The sequence below is a fragment of the Mustela erminea genome, chromosome 10 (genome assembly GCF_009829155.1).
Source record: "Mustela erminea isolate mMusErm1 chromosome 10, mMusErm1.Pri, whole genome shotgun sequence".
NCBI classification, from domain to species: Eukaryota; Metazoa; Chordata; class Mammalia; order Carnivora; family Mustelidae; genus Mustela; species Mustela erminea.
The window spans coordinates 74,078,629-74,096,168 of NC_045623.1; the positions used below are offsets into that span (position 1 = coordinate 74,078,629).

At 37.5% G+C, this 17,540-nt stretch overlaps 1 protein-coding gene across 1 annotated transcript in view; it reads left to right on the forward strand.

Annotated features, from left to right (window-relative positions):
* IPP (intracisternal A particle-promoted polypeptide) overlaps positions 1 to 17,540 on the forward strand; it is a 47,950-nt gene that overhangs the window by 14,085 nt on the left and 16,325 nt on the right. Inside the window, 5 exon segments of the mRNA XM_032302729.1 lie at positions 269 to 424; positions 1,444 to 1,611; positions 5,483 to 5,620; positions 6,206 to 6,328; positions 9,888 to 10,108. Coding sequence (XP_032158620.1) covers positions 269 to 424; positions 1,444 to 1,611; positions 5,483 to 5,620; positions 6,206 to 6,328; positions 9,888 to 10,108 — 806 coding nt within the window.

A 17,540-nucleotide genomic window follows, 5' to 3' on the forward strand; every position in this document is an offset into this window, starting at 1 on the left:
CTTGCCATCTTTGTTTAGAAATCCTCACACATGTGTTTTTAAATTAGGTATTATGAAGCATATTGTTAAAAACAATCTTTGATTTAAGGAAAGTTTATTCTTTAGTAACAATGAGAAAAATAATATTTGGTATTGTGGGAGACAATCACCATTGCTTGATGATGAGTTTTTATATTTTTTGATAAATATGTTTATCTTTATGGGAACATGTCTTTTCAATATTTATTTAAAAGTTTATTAAAACAGTGTCTTGTCAAACTTGCTTTAGGAGTATCTGATTTTAATCTTCGCATTGCATTGCAAACACTTTTGAAAGAGTACTGTGAGGTGTGCAAATCTCCCAAAGAAAACAAGTTTTGTAGTTTTCTGCAGACATCCAAGGTTCGGCCTCGGAAGAAAGCAAGAAAGTACCTGTATGCAGTAGGTGAGAATCTTTTAAAAGGTGATGCAAATAATCTTTTTTTTTAGGATTAAAACCTTTAATATTTTGTTATTATTTTACACATCAGAATATGCAAGTGTGTCAAATAGGCATATTTAATTTCACAAATAGGCTACAAATTAATTGTGTTTTATACAGTGGATACATCTAAGAATAAATAGCTGTTTATTTGACATCTATTATTCTGTGATCCAAATTGTTGGGTTCTTAGATTGTCCAATTATTGCCAAATAACTGACTTACGAAATACTGCTTTAAAAGTTAAAAATGTGAATTATAGTGAAAAATAGGGAAAATCTCAACATTTTTAACTATTCATGGCATCTTAGATGATTAGGGGTAATAGGAACCAGTGGTCACTAAAGTGTAGGTGGATAGGATAATCCACAGAAGTATCAGGTGAACATATTAAAACATCTTTTTTATTTTAAAAAGCAGTAAGTCTTATTAACATGTGAAGTATATATAGACAGATTATCCAAATTTATATGCATATATTCATATATTCATAACATAATTTATCATCTGTATATAATTATGTATGTTTATATAAAATATGTAATTTTATATTTTATATATTTATAATTTTATATTTTACATATATATAAATATGTAATTTTTTAGTGCATGCTGCAGTTTTTTTACTGATGGTATGTGCTGTTCAACTCACTATTTTTAATTGAAAAATATACTAATAGAAGTCATAATGAGACTTCCAAACTAGACAGATAACCAGCTCCTTTTATGTTTTATCTAACATTTTATGACCAAAACCAGGTGGTAGAATGCTGGTTGACTTCATTGCATTTAAGCCATCATCTTTCAGGACTTGGAGCATATAAGAATATTTGTATACATGGCAGGCTGTAAAGTACTTTTTCTTTGCTATGAAATAATTATGGATTAAATGTCTAGATGTAGACGGTTAGATTTTTCTCATTACTTTCATTTACATATTTAGCAGTAAGTGATTCACTGTGTATCTCCTTTCCTTCATTCAGGCGGATATACTCGGTTGCAGGGGGGTCGTTGGAGTGATAGCAGAGCCCTCAGCTGTGTAGAGCGTTTTGACACCTTTAGCCAGTACTGGACCACTGTGTCTTCACTTCATCAGGCTCGATGTGGGCTAGGAGTAGCAGTTCTGGGAGGGATGGTTTACGCTATTGGAGGTAATAATGAAATGTCTTTTTTCTCTCATTAGTTGCTAGCTGTAAATTGGCTGCATTCTTATATGACTTATATATATTTCTAGGTACTATGGGGTATGCATATATATGGTTGTCCTCAATAAATATTTAGTGAATAAATTAATGAAAAGAAGAAAAAGGAAACAGAAGATATTGAAGATATCATGACTGAGATGCAGGGCCACATGCTCTATCAACTGAGTCAGCTAGGTGCCCCAACTTGGCCTACTATTATTAATACTATCAACATTGCTATCCCAAGATATTTTATAATGTATAATGTTAAGACGATTTTTATTATCAAAGTAATTCAGGTTTGTGGTAGAAAATTTTGCTGAAATTGAAGCATATAAAGAAGTAATAATCACCCATACTCTGATCATATCGCCCAGAGATAATCACAATACTTGGTTTATTTCCTTCTACATACATACATATCTGGGTTAATATTCTAATTACTATTTTTTAAAATTAAGATATAATTCACATACCATAAAATTCACCATTTGAAGTATATGGTTCAGTGATTTTTAGCATATTTACAAAATTGTACAACTATTACCACTGTTTAATTCCAGAACATTTTTATCACTGCCAAAAGCCACTCTTATTATTTAGAGAAATTTTTATATCAGTGTAGGGAATTGTTTACGAGCTCTGTTTCCAGACTCTAGCCAAGGGTCAATCTTGCAAGCAGGCCTTTCTAAGGTTAGGAATTCTCAGGCCTGCTGTGCTGATTCTTTTCTGCACCGTAGTTTTATATGTTCAGGATTCTAGGCCCTCATAAAATTATATATGTCGCAAATGCTTTTTGAAACTCTGCTGCTTCATCTTTCACTCTCTTTATGGTATTTTTTAAAAGATTTTATTTACTTATTTGATGGAGAGAGAGACAGTGAGGGACAGAACACAAGCAGGGGGAGTGGGAGAGGGAGAAGCAGGCTCCCCTCCGCTGAGCAGGGAGCCTAATCTGAGGCTTGATCCCAGGACCCTGGGATCATGACCTGAGCTGAAGGCAGAGGCTTAAGGACTGAGCCACCCAGGTGCCCCCTTTTCTTTTCTTTTCTTTTCTTTCTTTTTTTTTTTTTTTTTAAGATTTTATTTATTTATTTGACAGACAGAGATCACAAGTAGGCAGAGAGGCAGGCAGAGAGAGAGGAGGAAGCAGGCTCCCCGCTGAGCAGAGAGCCTGATGCGGGGCTCGATCCCAGGACTCTGGGATCATGACCTGAGCCGAAAGCAGAGGCTTTAACCCACTGAGCCACCCAGGCGCCCCTTCTTTTTTTTTTTAAAGTATATTTTTTTCCTTTATTATATCTTTTGATAAACATATTTTTCATTTTAACGGGGCTAACTCTGTTATTTATTTTCCCTTTATGGTTAGTGTTTCTTGTATCCTTTTAAAGAAATCCATCCCTACTACAAAGTCATGATGATATATACCTTTATTGTTCTCTAAAATTTTAGTTTTAGAACTAAATGTATGTCTGTAATCTGCCTGGAATTGAGATAATAGGAGTAGGGAACAGTTTCATCTTTTCCTTGTATATGTAACCAATTATCTCAGCATAAAAAGCTTTTATTTGCCTATTGCTGTGCAGAGCAAACTTCGTCATATATCAGGTAATCATATATGTGGGTATCTGTTTCTAGAATTTCTTTTCTGTTTTGGTCTCTCTGTGTATTGCTATCTCAATTACTATGGCTCTGGTTTTTTTTTTTTTTTTAAAGATTTTATTTATTTATCAGAGAGAGAGAGGGGGAGAGAGCAAGCACAGGCAGACAGAATGGCAGGCAGAGGCAGAGGGAGAAGCAGGCTCCCTGCCAAGCAAGGAGCCCGATGCGGGACTCGATCCCAGGACGCTGGGATCATGACCTGAGCGGAAGGCAGCTGCTCAACCAACTGAGCCACCCAGGCGTCCCTGTTTTGTTTGTTTTTTATTCATTTGAGAGAGAGACAGAGACAGAAAGAGGGAGAGGCAACGGGAGAGGGAGAAACAGACTCCCTGCTGAGCTGGGAGCCCGACGTGAGGCTTCATCCCAGGACCTGGAGAACATGACCTGAGCTGAAGGAGACTCTAAACCGTCTGAGCCATCCAGGGACCCCACTACAGCTCTGTTTTAATTCTGATAAGCTTATCTGATAGGACAGTTTCTTCCCTTACTATTACTATTGTGTGAGAGTGCATGGCTATTCTGGGCCCTATGTACTTCCATGTAAATTTTAGAGCTAGTTCATCAAATCTGTTTTCTTCTGTCAAATCTGTTGTTAAAAATAATGTGTGATTGGGGCGCCTGGGTGGCTCAGTGGGTTAAAGCCTCTGCCTTCGGCTCGGGTCATGATCCCAGGGTTCTGGGATCGAGCCCCACGTCGGGCTCTCTGCTCCGTGGGGAGCCTGCTTCCTCCTCTCTCTCTCTGCCTGCCTCTCTGCCTACTTGTGATCTCTGTCTGTTAAATAAATAAATAAATAAATAATCTTAAAAAAAAAAAATAAATAATGTGTGACGATGGACTACTACTCAGCCATAAAAAAATCTTGCTGTTCGCAATGATGTGGATGGAACCCAGAGAGTATTATGCTAAGTGAAATCAGTCAATCAGAGAAAGACAATTATCATATGATCTCATTCATATGTGGAATTTGGGAAACAAAACAGAGGGTCATAGGGGAAGAGAGGAAAAAATAAAACAAGATGAAATCAGAGAGGGAGACAAACCAATAAGAGACTCTGAAGCATAGGAAACAAACTGAGGGTTGCTGGAAGGGAGAGGGGTGAGGTGTTAGGGTAACTGGGTGATGGACATTAAGGGAGGCACGTGATGTAATGAGTACTGGGTATTATATAAGACTGACAAATCACTGACCTCTACCTCTGAAACCAATAATATATGTTAATTAATTGAATTTAAATTTAAAAATGTTAGTTGGAAAAAATAAATAACAATAAAGTATGATTTCACTTATATGAGGTACGTTAGTCAAAATCATAAAAGACAGAAAGTATAGTAGTGGCTGTCTGGGGCTGGGGAGGGGAGAATAGGGACTTATCGTTTGAATCAGGATAGTATTGCAGTTTTATAAGATGTAGAGAATTTGGGGAGTGGATAGTGGCATGGCTACACAAAAATATGAATGTGTTTAACATCACTGAACTCTACACTTAAAAATGGTTAAGATGGTAAATCTTATGTTACTTGTATTTTAACACAATAAAAAGAAGTGTGTGTCAAATTGTGATTATGTTAAATCTATAAATCAGATTGGGGATAACTATCTATACATTCTCTCTTCTAATTCATGAACATGATATATCCCTTCATTTATTTAGCCTTTCCTTAATTTAAAATTTTACCTAAATGAAATTTATAAATTCTATATGCCAGAAGTTTTGTACGATCTTTGATTAGACTAACTTCTAGGTATAGTCTATTTTAAAATTCTATTTTAAGCGGTACCTTTTTAGAAATTTTTATTTTCTCTTCGTTACTAGGTAAGGATTGGATTAAAATTCAAATTATACCAGAGCCAGGTATCCAAACTAATACATGAAAAAACATAGAAGTGTTAAAGTACAGATTTTATCCTCAAAAATTACATGGATTATTTGGGTGGCAAAATTAGAAATAATAGGAAAGTCATGCCTTGCTTCATTAAATGGGCTTTAATAAATTATAGTGCTATTGATTTATAATAATACTGGGGAAACTAATTTTAATGAATAGCATAAAATCAGACTTAATAGTTGAATTTCTGATAACGTGGAATGCTACTGAATATTGATTGTATTATGGTTCTAGGCTATTAGCATTATTATTAAAACTTCTGATATGTGTTTCTTTTATTTAACTCAGGTGAAAAGGATTCAATGATTTTTGACTGTACTGAATGCTATGATCCAGTTACTAAACAATGGACAACTGTAGCTTCAATGAATCACCCCCGCTGTGGTTTGGGAGTGTGTGTGTGTTATGGGGCTATTTATGCTTTGGGTAATTATGCTTTTTGGTTTAAGGATATCTGGTATTATTTAAATTCTTAGATTTTACTTTAGACATTTTTCTTCCCTCCAACAAGAAACTTGTGTCTTTTCAGCTTTATAAATTTTAATTTTCAAGTTTGAGTTACTTGGGGAATATTGTCAAGTGTGGAGCTCTAAGAGGGAGATGGAGATAAAGTGTAGTAAGATGTCCAGTGAAGCACTTCAGCTAACTAATTATAAATCTCATGATTAGGCTAGCCATTCTGAATGTGCAGAAGTTGTTTCAAAATACCTGTTTTTCAAAATACCTGTTTCAAAAGGTAGTTTTGCAAAATACCTTATTTCCTAAGCAACGTGATGCTTTTGTTTTTATTTTGTTTTGTTTTTTTAAATCTCTGATGAAAACTAGTCAGAGAATTAAGATTCAAGTTTTATAGTCAGATTCCAACTTTTTGTATGATCTTAGACAAATAACCCCTCTGGTACATATGATTATCATTCACATTATAAAGGTGCCAGATTAGAGGCTTTCTAATGTATTTTTCATAGATAAGACTTCTTTATCCAGAAATGACATTTTTCTTTTTGGTTACAGGTGGATGGGTTGGAGCAGAGATAGGTAACACCATTGAACGATTTGATCCTGATGAAAATAAGTGGGAAGTAGTTGGCAACATGGCTATGTCACGCTACTACTTCGGGTGTTGTGAAATGCAAGGTATTGCTTTCTAAAAATTTTTTTCTGAAAATGTATTTTATTTTTGGGGGGAGCGGAAAGGGGAGAGGGAGAGAAGAGAATCCGAAGCAGGCTCCATGCCCAGCACGGAGCCCAGTATAGGGCTCAGTCTCACAACCCTGAAATCATGACCTGAACTGAAGCAAGAGTCAGATGCTTAACTGACTGAGCCACCCAGCTGCCATCCTCTTTTTCTCCTAAAAATATATTTTTTGAAAAACTAAGCTTGAGCCTTTATTTTCACAAAACTATGTTTTATGTCTACTAGAGCTGACTAATTGACGCTAACAGTATGGAAGTATTGTTTTTAACATTTTATATGTTTTAATCTCTTATATCTTTACATCTGTATTGCCAAAATAATCATTTTTTCCAAAATAAACAAAAGAAGAATTAAAAATTATTAAAAATGAGCTGAAGACCTGACTAGGAAAATAAGCATTTGAACCTTCATCCATCTTTGTCACTTTCTAAGTAAGAAATACTTACTTAGTATTTCTAAGTAGGATGAGAATATAAAAAACAATCTTCTCTTTTGGCATTTTCAGTGTTTTCTTACAGGGCACATTGTGATTCAGTCCACATAGAATATAATGCCATGACAGATTTGAAAAATGTTGTACCATAGTGTGCCTGGGTGGCTCAGTGGGTTGAGCCTCTGCCTTCGGCTCAGGTCGTGATCTAAGGGTCCTGGGATTGAGCCCACATCAGGCTCTCTGCTTGATGGGGAGCCTGCTTCCCCCCTCTCTCTTCCTGCCTCTCTGCCAACTTGTGATCTTTCTCTCTCTGTCAAATAAAATCTTTTTTAAAAAATGTTGTACTACACATTAAAACAGTGTACAAACATTATTTTAATTGTCTGCTATACTCTGAGAAGTAGTTGGTAAGCATTGTCAAGTAGAACTGGATTCTTGGTCTAGATTGGAGAGCAGATTTATATACCTGTGGAGTAGTGAGCAGTGTGCTCCTTAAAACAACTCGACCTGCTATTCCCAGCTCAAGTTCTTTCTGCTTTGTGAGTACCTTCTCAGATTTTCCACTAGAATTTAAGTGTTCAAGTTACATACATACAGACTATATCCTGTTGTGTAATACTATAGTGTTCTCTAATTGTTTTATATTTATGATTTTTATCTTCTCATATAAATTAAGTGTTCTGAGAGTTTTCAGCATGGTGGTAGGGGCTGGTTTCTCTTCTACTAGCAAGAAGAGGTTCTCAGAATACCACCTAGGTGTTGGAGAATTCAGTTCAACTCTAATACTGTGTACGCATACCTGGAGATAGCATCACATTCCACAGGTAGAAGCTCAGTCCTACAACACTCATCCTCCCCAGGCTATTACCTGTGCTTTGGAGTGACAGGCTATAGATAAGAGATTCCAGTGGTCCCTCCTCTTCAGGTTCAATTAATTTGCTAGGGTAGCTCACAGAACTCAGAGAAAATGTTACTACTAAAATGACATAACATAGGAGCAGCTAGATGGAAGAGATGCAAAGTCAAGTTATACGAAAGGAGCACAGAGTTTTCATGCCCTCCCTCTCCAGATACACCACTGTTCCCACATCTCCACATACTCACCAATCCAGAAGCTCTCCAAACTGTCCTTTTTTTTTAAATGAATTGTCTTTTTTTCCTTTTATTTTTTTCAAAGGTTTTATTTATTTAGTTGACAGACAGAGATCACAAGTAGGCAGAGAGGCAGGCAGAGAGAGAGGAGGAAGCAGACTCCCTGCTGAGCAGAGAGCCCAATGTGGGACTCGATCCCAGGACCCTGAGATCATGACCTGAGCCAAAGGCAGCGGCTTAACCCACTGAGCCACCCAGGCACCCTTTTTTTTTTCCTTTTAGTTTTATTTATTTATTTGACATAGAGAGACACAACAAGAGAGGAAACACAAGCAGGGGGAGTGGGAGAGGGAAAAGCAGGCTTCCCACCGAGCATGGAGCCCAGTGCAGGGCTGGATCCCAGGACACTGGGATTCTGACCTTAGCCGAAGGCAGATGCTTAACTACTGAGACACCCAGGCACCCCAAACCTGTCCTTTTGGATTTTTATGGAGGTTCACTATATACATAGGCACAAGTGGTTAAATCATTGGCCATTGGTGATTGATTCAACCTCTACACCTCCTCTCCTCAGAGGTCAGGGGCTGAGACTGAAAGTTCTCACACTCAAAGGAGTCTCTTGACTCCTTTGGCAACTACCTTCCATTCCTTAAGTGCTTTCCCAAAGTCGCCTCATTAACATAACAAAAGACACCTTTCTCATTCTGGATGCTTTGGAAATTCAAGGATTTAGCTTGCTGTGAGCAAAGAATTGTGGATGAAAACCATATATAGATGAGAAATGTATTTTGGTCATCTGAATGACCAACTATATATTCCTTTTTTTCATTATTTTATTTTATTTATTTATTTGAGGGGGGTAGATAGCATGAGCAGGAGGAGGGGCAAAGGGAGAGGAAGAAGTAGACTCCCGTTGACCAGGGAGCCCCACATGGGTCTGGATCCCAGGACCCAGGGATCATGACCTGAGCCAAAGGCAGCCGCTTAACCAACTCACCCACCCAGGTGTCCCCCAAATACATATTTCTTATAAATCACAGTATTGTACCTTCTAAAATCATAGAGCTAGAGAGGCATCTTGGAGATTATCTATTTTAATCCCTTTATTTATAGATGAGCAAGCAGAAGATCAGGAAGGTTGTGAATTATCTTTTCCCACAGCTGATTACTGGCAAAGCTGGAGCTAGAACCCAAGTTTCAAATCAAATATAATAAGCAACTCACAGTGACTTACATTCTAATGTACTCTAGTGATAAGATCCTGAATACCTTAATCTTGCCATATAACTATTCTAATTTAAATTCAATTCTCTATATCCATTTGAGTAACAGGTAGGCTGTTACCAAATAAAGCTATATCATTCCCAGTTTAAGTGCATGGTATTTTTTTAGGGGAAAGAAAATCCCTCTCCCTTTCCTTTTTTATGTCATGTTAGCACTGATTCTGGAACTTGAGGTCATCAAGTAGATTATGAGCTGGAAAACCATGTCTGACTGACTGTTTTGTTATAGCATTGTAAGTTCTTTGAAAAACAAATGCCACTTAATTTTTTTTTTTAAGTTGTATTTATTTTAGAGAGAGAGCATGTGTATGGGGGTGGGGGAAAGGCAGAAGGAGAGGGAAAGAATCTTAAGCAGACTCCATGCTGAGCATAGAACATGACAACACAGGACTCAGTCTCCCAACCCTAAGATCATGACCTGAGCCAAAATCAAGAGTTGGACGCTTAACCAAGTGAACTACATAGATACCCTTTAAATGCCACTTTAAATTATACCTCTAATTCTTTGTAACATGCTTAAATATGAGCTATGATATACCAGACAGAAGACAAATTTCTCTCTTAAAGGATAATGTGAGCCCTACATTAAATATGGTCTCAGCATAGCAGACATAAATCATAAGTCTTATGTTTTATAATTATTTACATTCTATTTTCTGTAGCATCTGAATAAAAATATTCTGTTTCCAGGTTTAATTTATGTAATTGGGGGCATCAGCAATGAAGGAATAGAGCTTCGTTCTTTTGAAGTGTATGATCCACTTTCTAAGCGTTGGTCTCCACTTCCTCCGATGGGAACCAGGAGAGCCTATCTTGGTGTGGCTGCACTCAATGACTGTATCTATTCTGTTGGAGGGTGGAATGAGACACAGGATGCTCTTCATACCGTGGAAAAATATTCCTTTGAAGAGGTAGGTTGGACAATTTCAAATGCTTTGATAACCTGTTCTGTTGTGATGTGCATTCTTTTATTCATGATATTGATCATTTGTAGTTTTTCTTTTCTTATCAGAGAACCAACTTTGTTGGTTTTAACAGGTTTGTTTGTTACAGGTTTTTTTCTATTCATTGCCTATCTTTAGTTTCATTGATTTCTCTATCTTTTTTCTTCTGTTTTTTTGTTTTGTTTTGCTTTGTTTAATTTACACTTTTTCGGGGCACCTGGGTGGCTCAGGGTGTTAAAGTCTCTGCCTTTGGCTCAGGTCATGATCCCAGAGTCATGGGATCGAGCCCCGCATCGGGCTCTCTGCTCAGGGGGAGCCTGCTTTCTCTTCTCTCTCTGCCTGCCTCTCTGCCTACTTGTGATCTCTTTCTCTCTGTCAAATAAATAAATAAAATGTTTTTAAAAAATTTTGTACTTCTTTTCTAAATTCTTTTTCTTTTTTTTTTTAAATTTTATTTATTTACTTGACAGAGATCACAAGTAGGCAGAGAGGCAGGCAGAGAGAGGGGAGGGGGAGAAGCAGGCTCCCTGCTGAGCAGAGAGCCCGAGGTGGAGCTCGATCCCAGGACCCTGAGATCATGACCTGAGTGGAAGGCAGAGGCTTTAACCACTGAGCCACCCAGGCACCCCTTTATTCTAAATTCTTAAAGTAGAAGCTTAAATGATTGATTTAAGACCTTTAAAATCATTATAAAAAAGAAAGGTCTAAAATCGATGTATTTGAAACTATAAATTATTTTCAAGCTTTGCTTTAAGTGCATCCTCCAAATTTTAATATATTGTATTTTGTTTATTTACTCATGTATTTTGTTGTATATTAATTAGCATTTATCTTTAAATATCTTCTAATTTCCCTGGTAATTTCTTTTTTGACCAGTGAGTTGTTAGAAGTATGTTATTTAGGTTGCCTGGGTGGCTCAGTTGTTAAGCGTCTGCCTTCAGCTTGGGTCATGATCCTGAGGTCCTGGGATCGAGCCCTGCATCGGGCTCCCTGCTAGGCGGGAAGCCTGCTTCTCCCTCTCCCACTTTCCCTGCTTGTGTTCCTGGTCCCGCTGTTTCTCTCTCTCTGTCAAATAAATAAATTTATTTTTTTAAGTACGTTATTTAACTTCCAACTATTTGGGGACTTTCCAGATCTTTGTATTACTCATTTCTAATTTAATTCCATTGTGATCAGAGAGCATACTTTATATGATTTCTGTCTTGGTAAATGTTCCTTATCCACCTGAAAGGAATTTGTATTCTGCTGTTGTTGAGTGTAGAGTTCTATTAATGTCAGTTAGGTTAAATTGGTTAGTGTTGTTCAAATCTTCCCTACTCTTTTTAATATTTTTTTTGTTTATTTTTTTTATTTGAGAGAGAGAGCATGAGAGGGAAGAAGGTCAGAGGGACAAGCAGACTCCCCATGGAGCTGGGAGCCCGATATGGGACTTGATCCCGGGACTCTGGGATTGTGACCCGAGCTGAAGGCAATAGCTTAACTAACTGAGCCACCTAGGCGCCCCTTCCCTACTCTTTTTAACTTGTGCAATTGCTTTGTCAGTTATTAAGAAAGCTTGTTGAAATCTTCAAGTATAGGAATGTAGGAGCCAAGGGCAGGCTTCCCCAAAATGTACCACTTTGGCATCTTGATTATTTTATTATTTTTTAAAGATTTATTGATTGATTTTTAGAGAGAGGCACTCAAGAAGGAGGAGGGTTGGTGGGAGAGAAACAGACTCCCCTCTGAGCCGGGATCCCATCACAGGGCTCAACTGCAGGAACCTGAGATCATGACCCAAGCTGAAACCAAGATTCAGATGCTTAACTGACTGAGCCACCCATGCGCCCCTGGCATATTGATGATTTTAAATAAAAGTTACTTAAGAGACAGGCTATATAAGAAGGACTTTTCTGGGGCGCCTGGGTGGCTCAGTGGGTTAAGCCGCTGCCTTCGGCTCAGGTCATGATCTCAGGGTCCTGGGATCGAGTCCCACGTCGGGCTCTCTGCTCAGCAGGGAGCCTGCTTCCCTCTCTCTCTCTCTGCCTGCCTCTCCATCTACTTGTGATTTCCTCTCTGTCAAATAAATAAATAAAATCTTTAAAAAAAAAAAAAAAAAAAAAGAAGGACTTTTCTGACCCTCCTCTGTCCCCCTAAAAACAGGAAATAAATCTCTTATTTGAAAGGTACCCTCCTTGAACCAGGAGGTGAAAAGACATCTGTGTGGGGCGCCTGGGTGGGCTCAGTGGGTTAAAGCCTCTGCTTTCGGCTTGGGTCATGATCCCAGGGTTCTGGGATCGAGCCCCGCATCAGGCTCTCTGCTCGGCGGGGAGCCTGCTTCCTCCTCTCTCTCTGCCTGCCTCTCTGCCTACTTGTGATCTCTGTCTGTCAAATAAATAAATAAAATAAAATAAAATAAAATAAAATAAAAAGACATCTGTGTTACCCAGATAGGAAATTTAGACCCAAGAAGAATGTATAAATGATCCTTGTTACTGGTTTACTAAGTTATTATCAGAGCCCAAATTCTCTTTAGAATTCCTTACTAGTTGAAGCTCCTAAAGTTACTTTTCCTTTGTCCTATCAAAACCCCACAGATTTATTGTCTCTGTCTAAAAAGTATAAAAACTGCTTTGTTCACTTCTTTAGGTCTCAATTACATTATTGGGCCTGTATATGTAAGTAATAAAACTTTTTTTTCTCTTGTTAATCTGTTTGATGCAAATTTAATTCTTAGTCCAGCTAGAAGGCCTTAAGAGTAAAGGAAGAATTTTTCCTTCCCTGTAAATTTTTTTTAAAGATTTTATTTATTTATTTGACAGAGAGAGATCACAAGTAGGCAGAGAGGCAGGCAGAGAGAGAGAAGTGGGGAAGCAGGCTCCCACTGAGCGGAGTGTCCAATGCGGGACTCGATCCCAGGACCCTGAGATCATGACCCGAGCTGAAGACAGAGGCCTAACCCACTGAGCCACCCAGGCACCCCCTGAACATATTTTGAATCTCTGTTATTAAGTGTGTACAAGTTGAGATTATTGTCTTCTTGATGAATTGATCCTTTCATAGTCATGAAATATTTGTCTTTATCTTTAGTAATATTCTTTGTTCCTAAGTCTACTTTGTCTGATATTAATTTGACTAACTGATATAGCCAAGCTATTTTTTGATGATTATTTGCGTGGTGCATCTTTTTCTTTCCTCCCACTTTAAATCTATCTACATCTTTACAAGTGCGTCTCTGGTAAGATAACATAGAGTTGTAATCTCTTTTTTTATCCAGGTTGACAATCTCAACTTTCAAAAGGAATCTTTATAGAGTTTTTCCTATTTATATGTAATGTAATTGGAGATATGGTTGGTTTTTAGACTCCTCTTTTACAGTTTTACTCTTTGTATAATTCATTCTTTGATCCTTTTTTCTCTCTTTTCTGTCTTTACATTGACTGTTTTAGTATTCCATTTTCTCTCTTTTATTATCCAATTAACTATAACTTTGCCTTTTTCTTAGTGGTTACTGTAGGGGTTTACATTGTGCGTTACATGTATTTATGCTATATATATACCGTATCAAGGAAACCTTTGAATAATATCATATTCACTTTCTTATTCTTTTTTATTTTAAACCATTTTTATTTATTTTTAGCTTTCTCTCTCTCTCTCTCTCTTTTTAGATTACTTATTTATTTATTAGAGACAGTGAGCAAGAGAGAGAATACAAACAGGGGGAATGGCAGAGGCAGAGGGAGAAGCAGGCTCCCCAATGAGCAGGGAGCCTGATGTGAGGCTGGATCCCAGGACCCTGGGATCATGGCCTGAGTCAAAGGTGGACACTTAACTGACTGAGCCACCCAGGCACCCCAACAGTCAGTTATATTTAAAATTAAATGTTAATGTGAAAGTCTTTGATAATTATGCATATATTAATAATTCCTAGTCCTATTCTTTTGTGTAGAACTAAGTTTCTACCTTATAACGTTTTCTCTTTGCATGAAGAACTTCCTTTAATAGTTCTCTTAGTGCTTGTCTGCTGGCATTTATTCTCTTAGTGTTCATTTTCTGAAACTATTTTTTCACCTTCATTTTTGAAAGATACTTTATTGAGTATAGAATTTTTTCCCTACCATCTAAAAGGTGCTGTTTAATTATCTGCTTGCTCTATTACTGATGGGAAGTCAGTAGTCATTCTCATCCTTGTTCCATAATGTGTCTTTTTTTCCTTGGAGGCTTTTACAATTTTCTGTTCATCATGGGATTCCAGTAATTTTATTATTGTGTATCTTTTTGGAGTTTTGTGTTTGTTTGGAATTCATTGAACTCCTTGAATCTGTGGGATTACAGCTTTCATCAAAATGAATGTTTTCAGCCATATTTCCTCAGATATTTTCCTGCTCTTTTTCTGAGACTCCAAGAACATGCATGTAAGACCACTTTAATATTGTCCCACAGGTCACTGAGGCTCTGTTAATTTTTATCTCCCATCTTTTTTCTCTCTGGTTAAGTTCATTTTTGTTTTACAGCTTCATTGAGGTATACTTGATAAAAATTGTGTAGATTTAAGGTGTATAATGTGATGTTTTGATATATGTTGTGAAATGACTACCAAATCAACCTAATTAACATACTTATCACCTTATATTTTCCTGTTCATTTTTTTTACTTTTTTTTTTCAAGATTTTATTTATTTATTTGACAGACAGAGACCACAAGTAGGCAGAGAGAGAGGGGGAAGCAGGCTCCCCGCTGAGCAGAGAGCCTGATGTGGGGCTCGATCCCAGGACCCTGAGATCATGGCCTGAGCTGAAGGCAGAGGCTTAACCCACTGAGCCACCCAAGCACCCCAGCCATTCTAATTTTTAAAAAAATTCCAGTGTAGTTAAACATACACTATTGTATTAGTTTCAGGTTCTCTTTTCCTTTTCTCATGTGTGGTAAGAGTTGCTTTCTTACCAAATTTCAAGTATACAATATAGTATTATGAACTATAGTCACCATGTTTTATATTAGATCTCTAGAACTTATTCATCCTGCATAACTGAAATTCTGTTCTCTGTGCTTCAGTTTGGATGGTTTCTTTTGCTGTGTTTTCAAGTTCATTAATCTACATTGTCTCACTTCTAATATGCAGTATCTAATGACATTTAGGGAATTTTCCATTTCAGATATATATATTTTTTGGCACTAAAAGATCTTTTTGATTGTTGTTTTTAATGTCTTCCATTTCTCCCCTCATTGTGTTCATCTTTTCCTTTAGATCCTTGAACATATTTATAATATCTGTCTTTAAGTCCTTGTCTGTTGTTCTCATTATCACCATCACTTTTGGACCTGTATCTGTTGAACTTATTCTTCCTGTTTGAGTCACCTTATTCCTGCTTTTCCACATTTCTAGTAACTTCTGATTGGATGGTGGACACAGTGAATGTTATATTGCTGAGTGTTTGGATTTTATATCTTCTTTTAGGAAGTATTGAGTTTACTTTTGGTAAGCAGCTTAATTATTTGCCAATCAGACTGATTCTTTTGAGACATATTCTTAAGCTTTGTAGGAAAGGTCTAGAGTAATGTTTCCTTTAGGTCTCCTACTAAATAAAGAATGACCCTTCTTATGTCTCTATTGAATGTCCTAGCTGTTCAGCAAGGTGTCTTTATTTTGGCTAGTCAAAACTAGAATGTCATCCAGCTTTGCGTGAGCTCTGGGAATTGTTCAGTTTATAACTCCAGTAATGGAAAAGAGTTTTTCTACTCACAATACTTTTGACACCAAATGTGTATGTTTTCCATACCAAGCTGTTTCCCAGTTCTCTTATGTTCACCAACTAGGTACCCTCAAGTCCATTCATTTCTGACCCTAAAAACTCCACAGGCTAAGAGGTCACTTTCAAAGATTACTCCTCACTTTACACACCAGTTTCAAGTAGTGGGTCCTCAGGTTAACCACTAACTTATTTACACTTGTCTGACTTGGCTACAAGTTGGGGGTTCCCATAATCCTTTCCTCAGGTTCAGTAATTTGCTCTAATGGTTTACAGAACTCAGGCAAACACTGTGTAAGTGGTCTATTGTAAAGGATTCAAATGGATAGCCAGATAAAGAGGTATATAAGGCAAGGTCCAGAAGGTCTTGAGTGTAGGAGTCTCTGTAGAATTTGGGTGTGACACCCTTCTGACACATGGATGTGTTCACCAACCTGGATGCTCTCTGAACACCATAGTATAGAGATTTTTTTTTTAAGATTTTATTTATTTATTTCACAGAGATCACAAGTAGGCAGAGAGGCAGGTGGGGGAGGGGAGGGGAAGCAGGCTCCCTGCTGAGCAGAGAGCCCAATGCCGCGCTCCATCCCAGGACCCCAAGATCATGACCTGAGCTGAAGGCAGAGGCTCAACCCACTGAGCCACCCAGGCGCCCCAAATTTACTTTTTATTTAAATTCAATTAATATACAATAATTATTGGTTTCAGAGATAGATCTCAGTGATTCATCAGTCTTATATAATACCCAGTGCTCATCATATCACATGCCCTCCTTAATGTCCATTACCCAGTTACCCCTTTCCCCTCCCCTGTCCAGCAACCCTCTTTTTCCTTTTTTTTTTTTTTTTTAAGATTTTAAAATTTTTATTTGAGAGAGAATGGGAGAGAGAGCACAAGAGTGGGGTGAGAGGCAGAAGGAGAGGCAGACTCCCCACTAAGCAGGGAGCCCCATGTGGGACTCAAACCTCGGACTCCGGGACCATGACCCGAGCTGAAGGCAGACACTCAACCAGCTAAGCCACCCAGGCGCCCCTCAGTTTGTTTCCTACACTTAAGAGTCTCTTACGGTTTGTCTCCCTCTTTAATTTGGTCTTGTTTTATTTTTTCCTCTCTTCCCCTATGATCCTCTGTTTTGTTTCCTAAATTCCACATGTCAGGGTGCCTGGGTGGCTCAGTGGGTTAAACCTAAATTCCACATGTCAGTGAGATCATATGATAATTGAATTTCTCTGATTTATTTATTTTGCTTAGCATAACACCTTCTAGTTCTATCCACATTGTTGAAAATGGCAAGATTTCATTTTTTTGATGGCTAAGTAGTATTCTTTTGTATATAGATACATCTTCCTTCTTCTTTTTTTAAAGATTAAATCAGCTATAGATATTTTTGTGAATATCTGTGTTTTTTTCTTTTGTTTTTTTGTTTTTTTGTTTTTTTTTTTTTTTAAAGATTTTATTTATTTATTTGACAGAGAGAAATCACAAGTAGATGGAGAGGCAGGCAGAGAGAGAGAGAGAAGCAGGCTTTCTGCTGAGCAGAGAGCCTGATGCAGGACTCGATCCCAGGACCTGAGATCATGACCTGAGCCGAAGGCAGCGGCTTAGCCCACTGAGCCACCCAGGCGCCCTTTTTCTTTTGTTTTTTAAAGATTTTTATTTTATTTATTTGA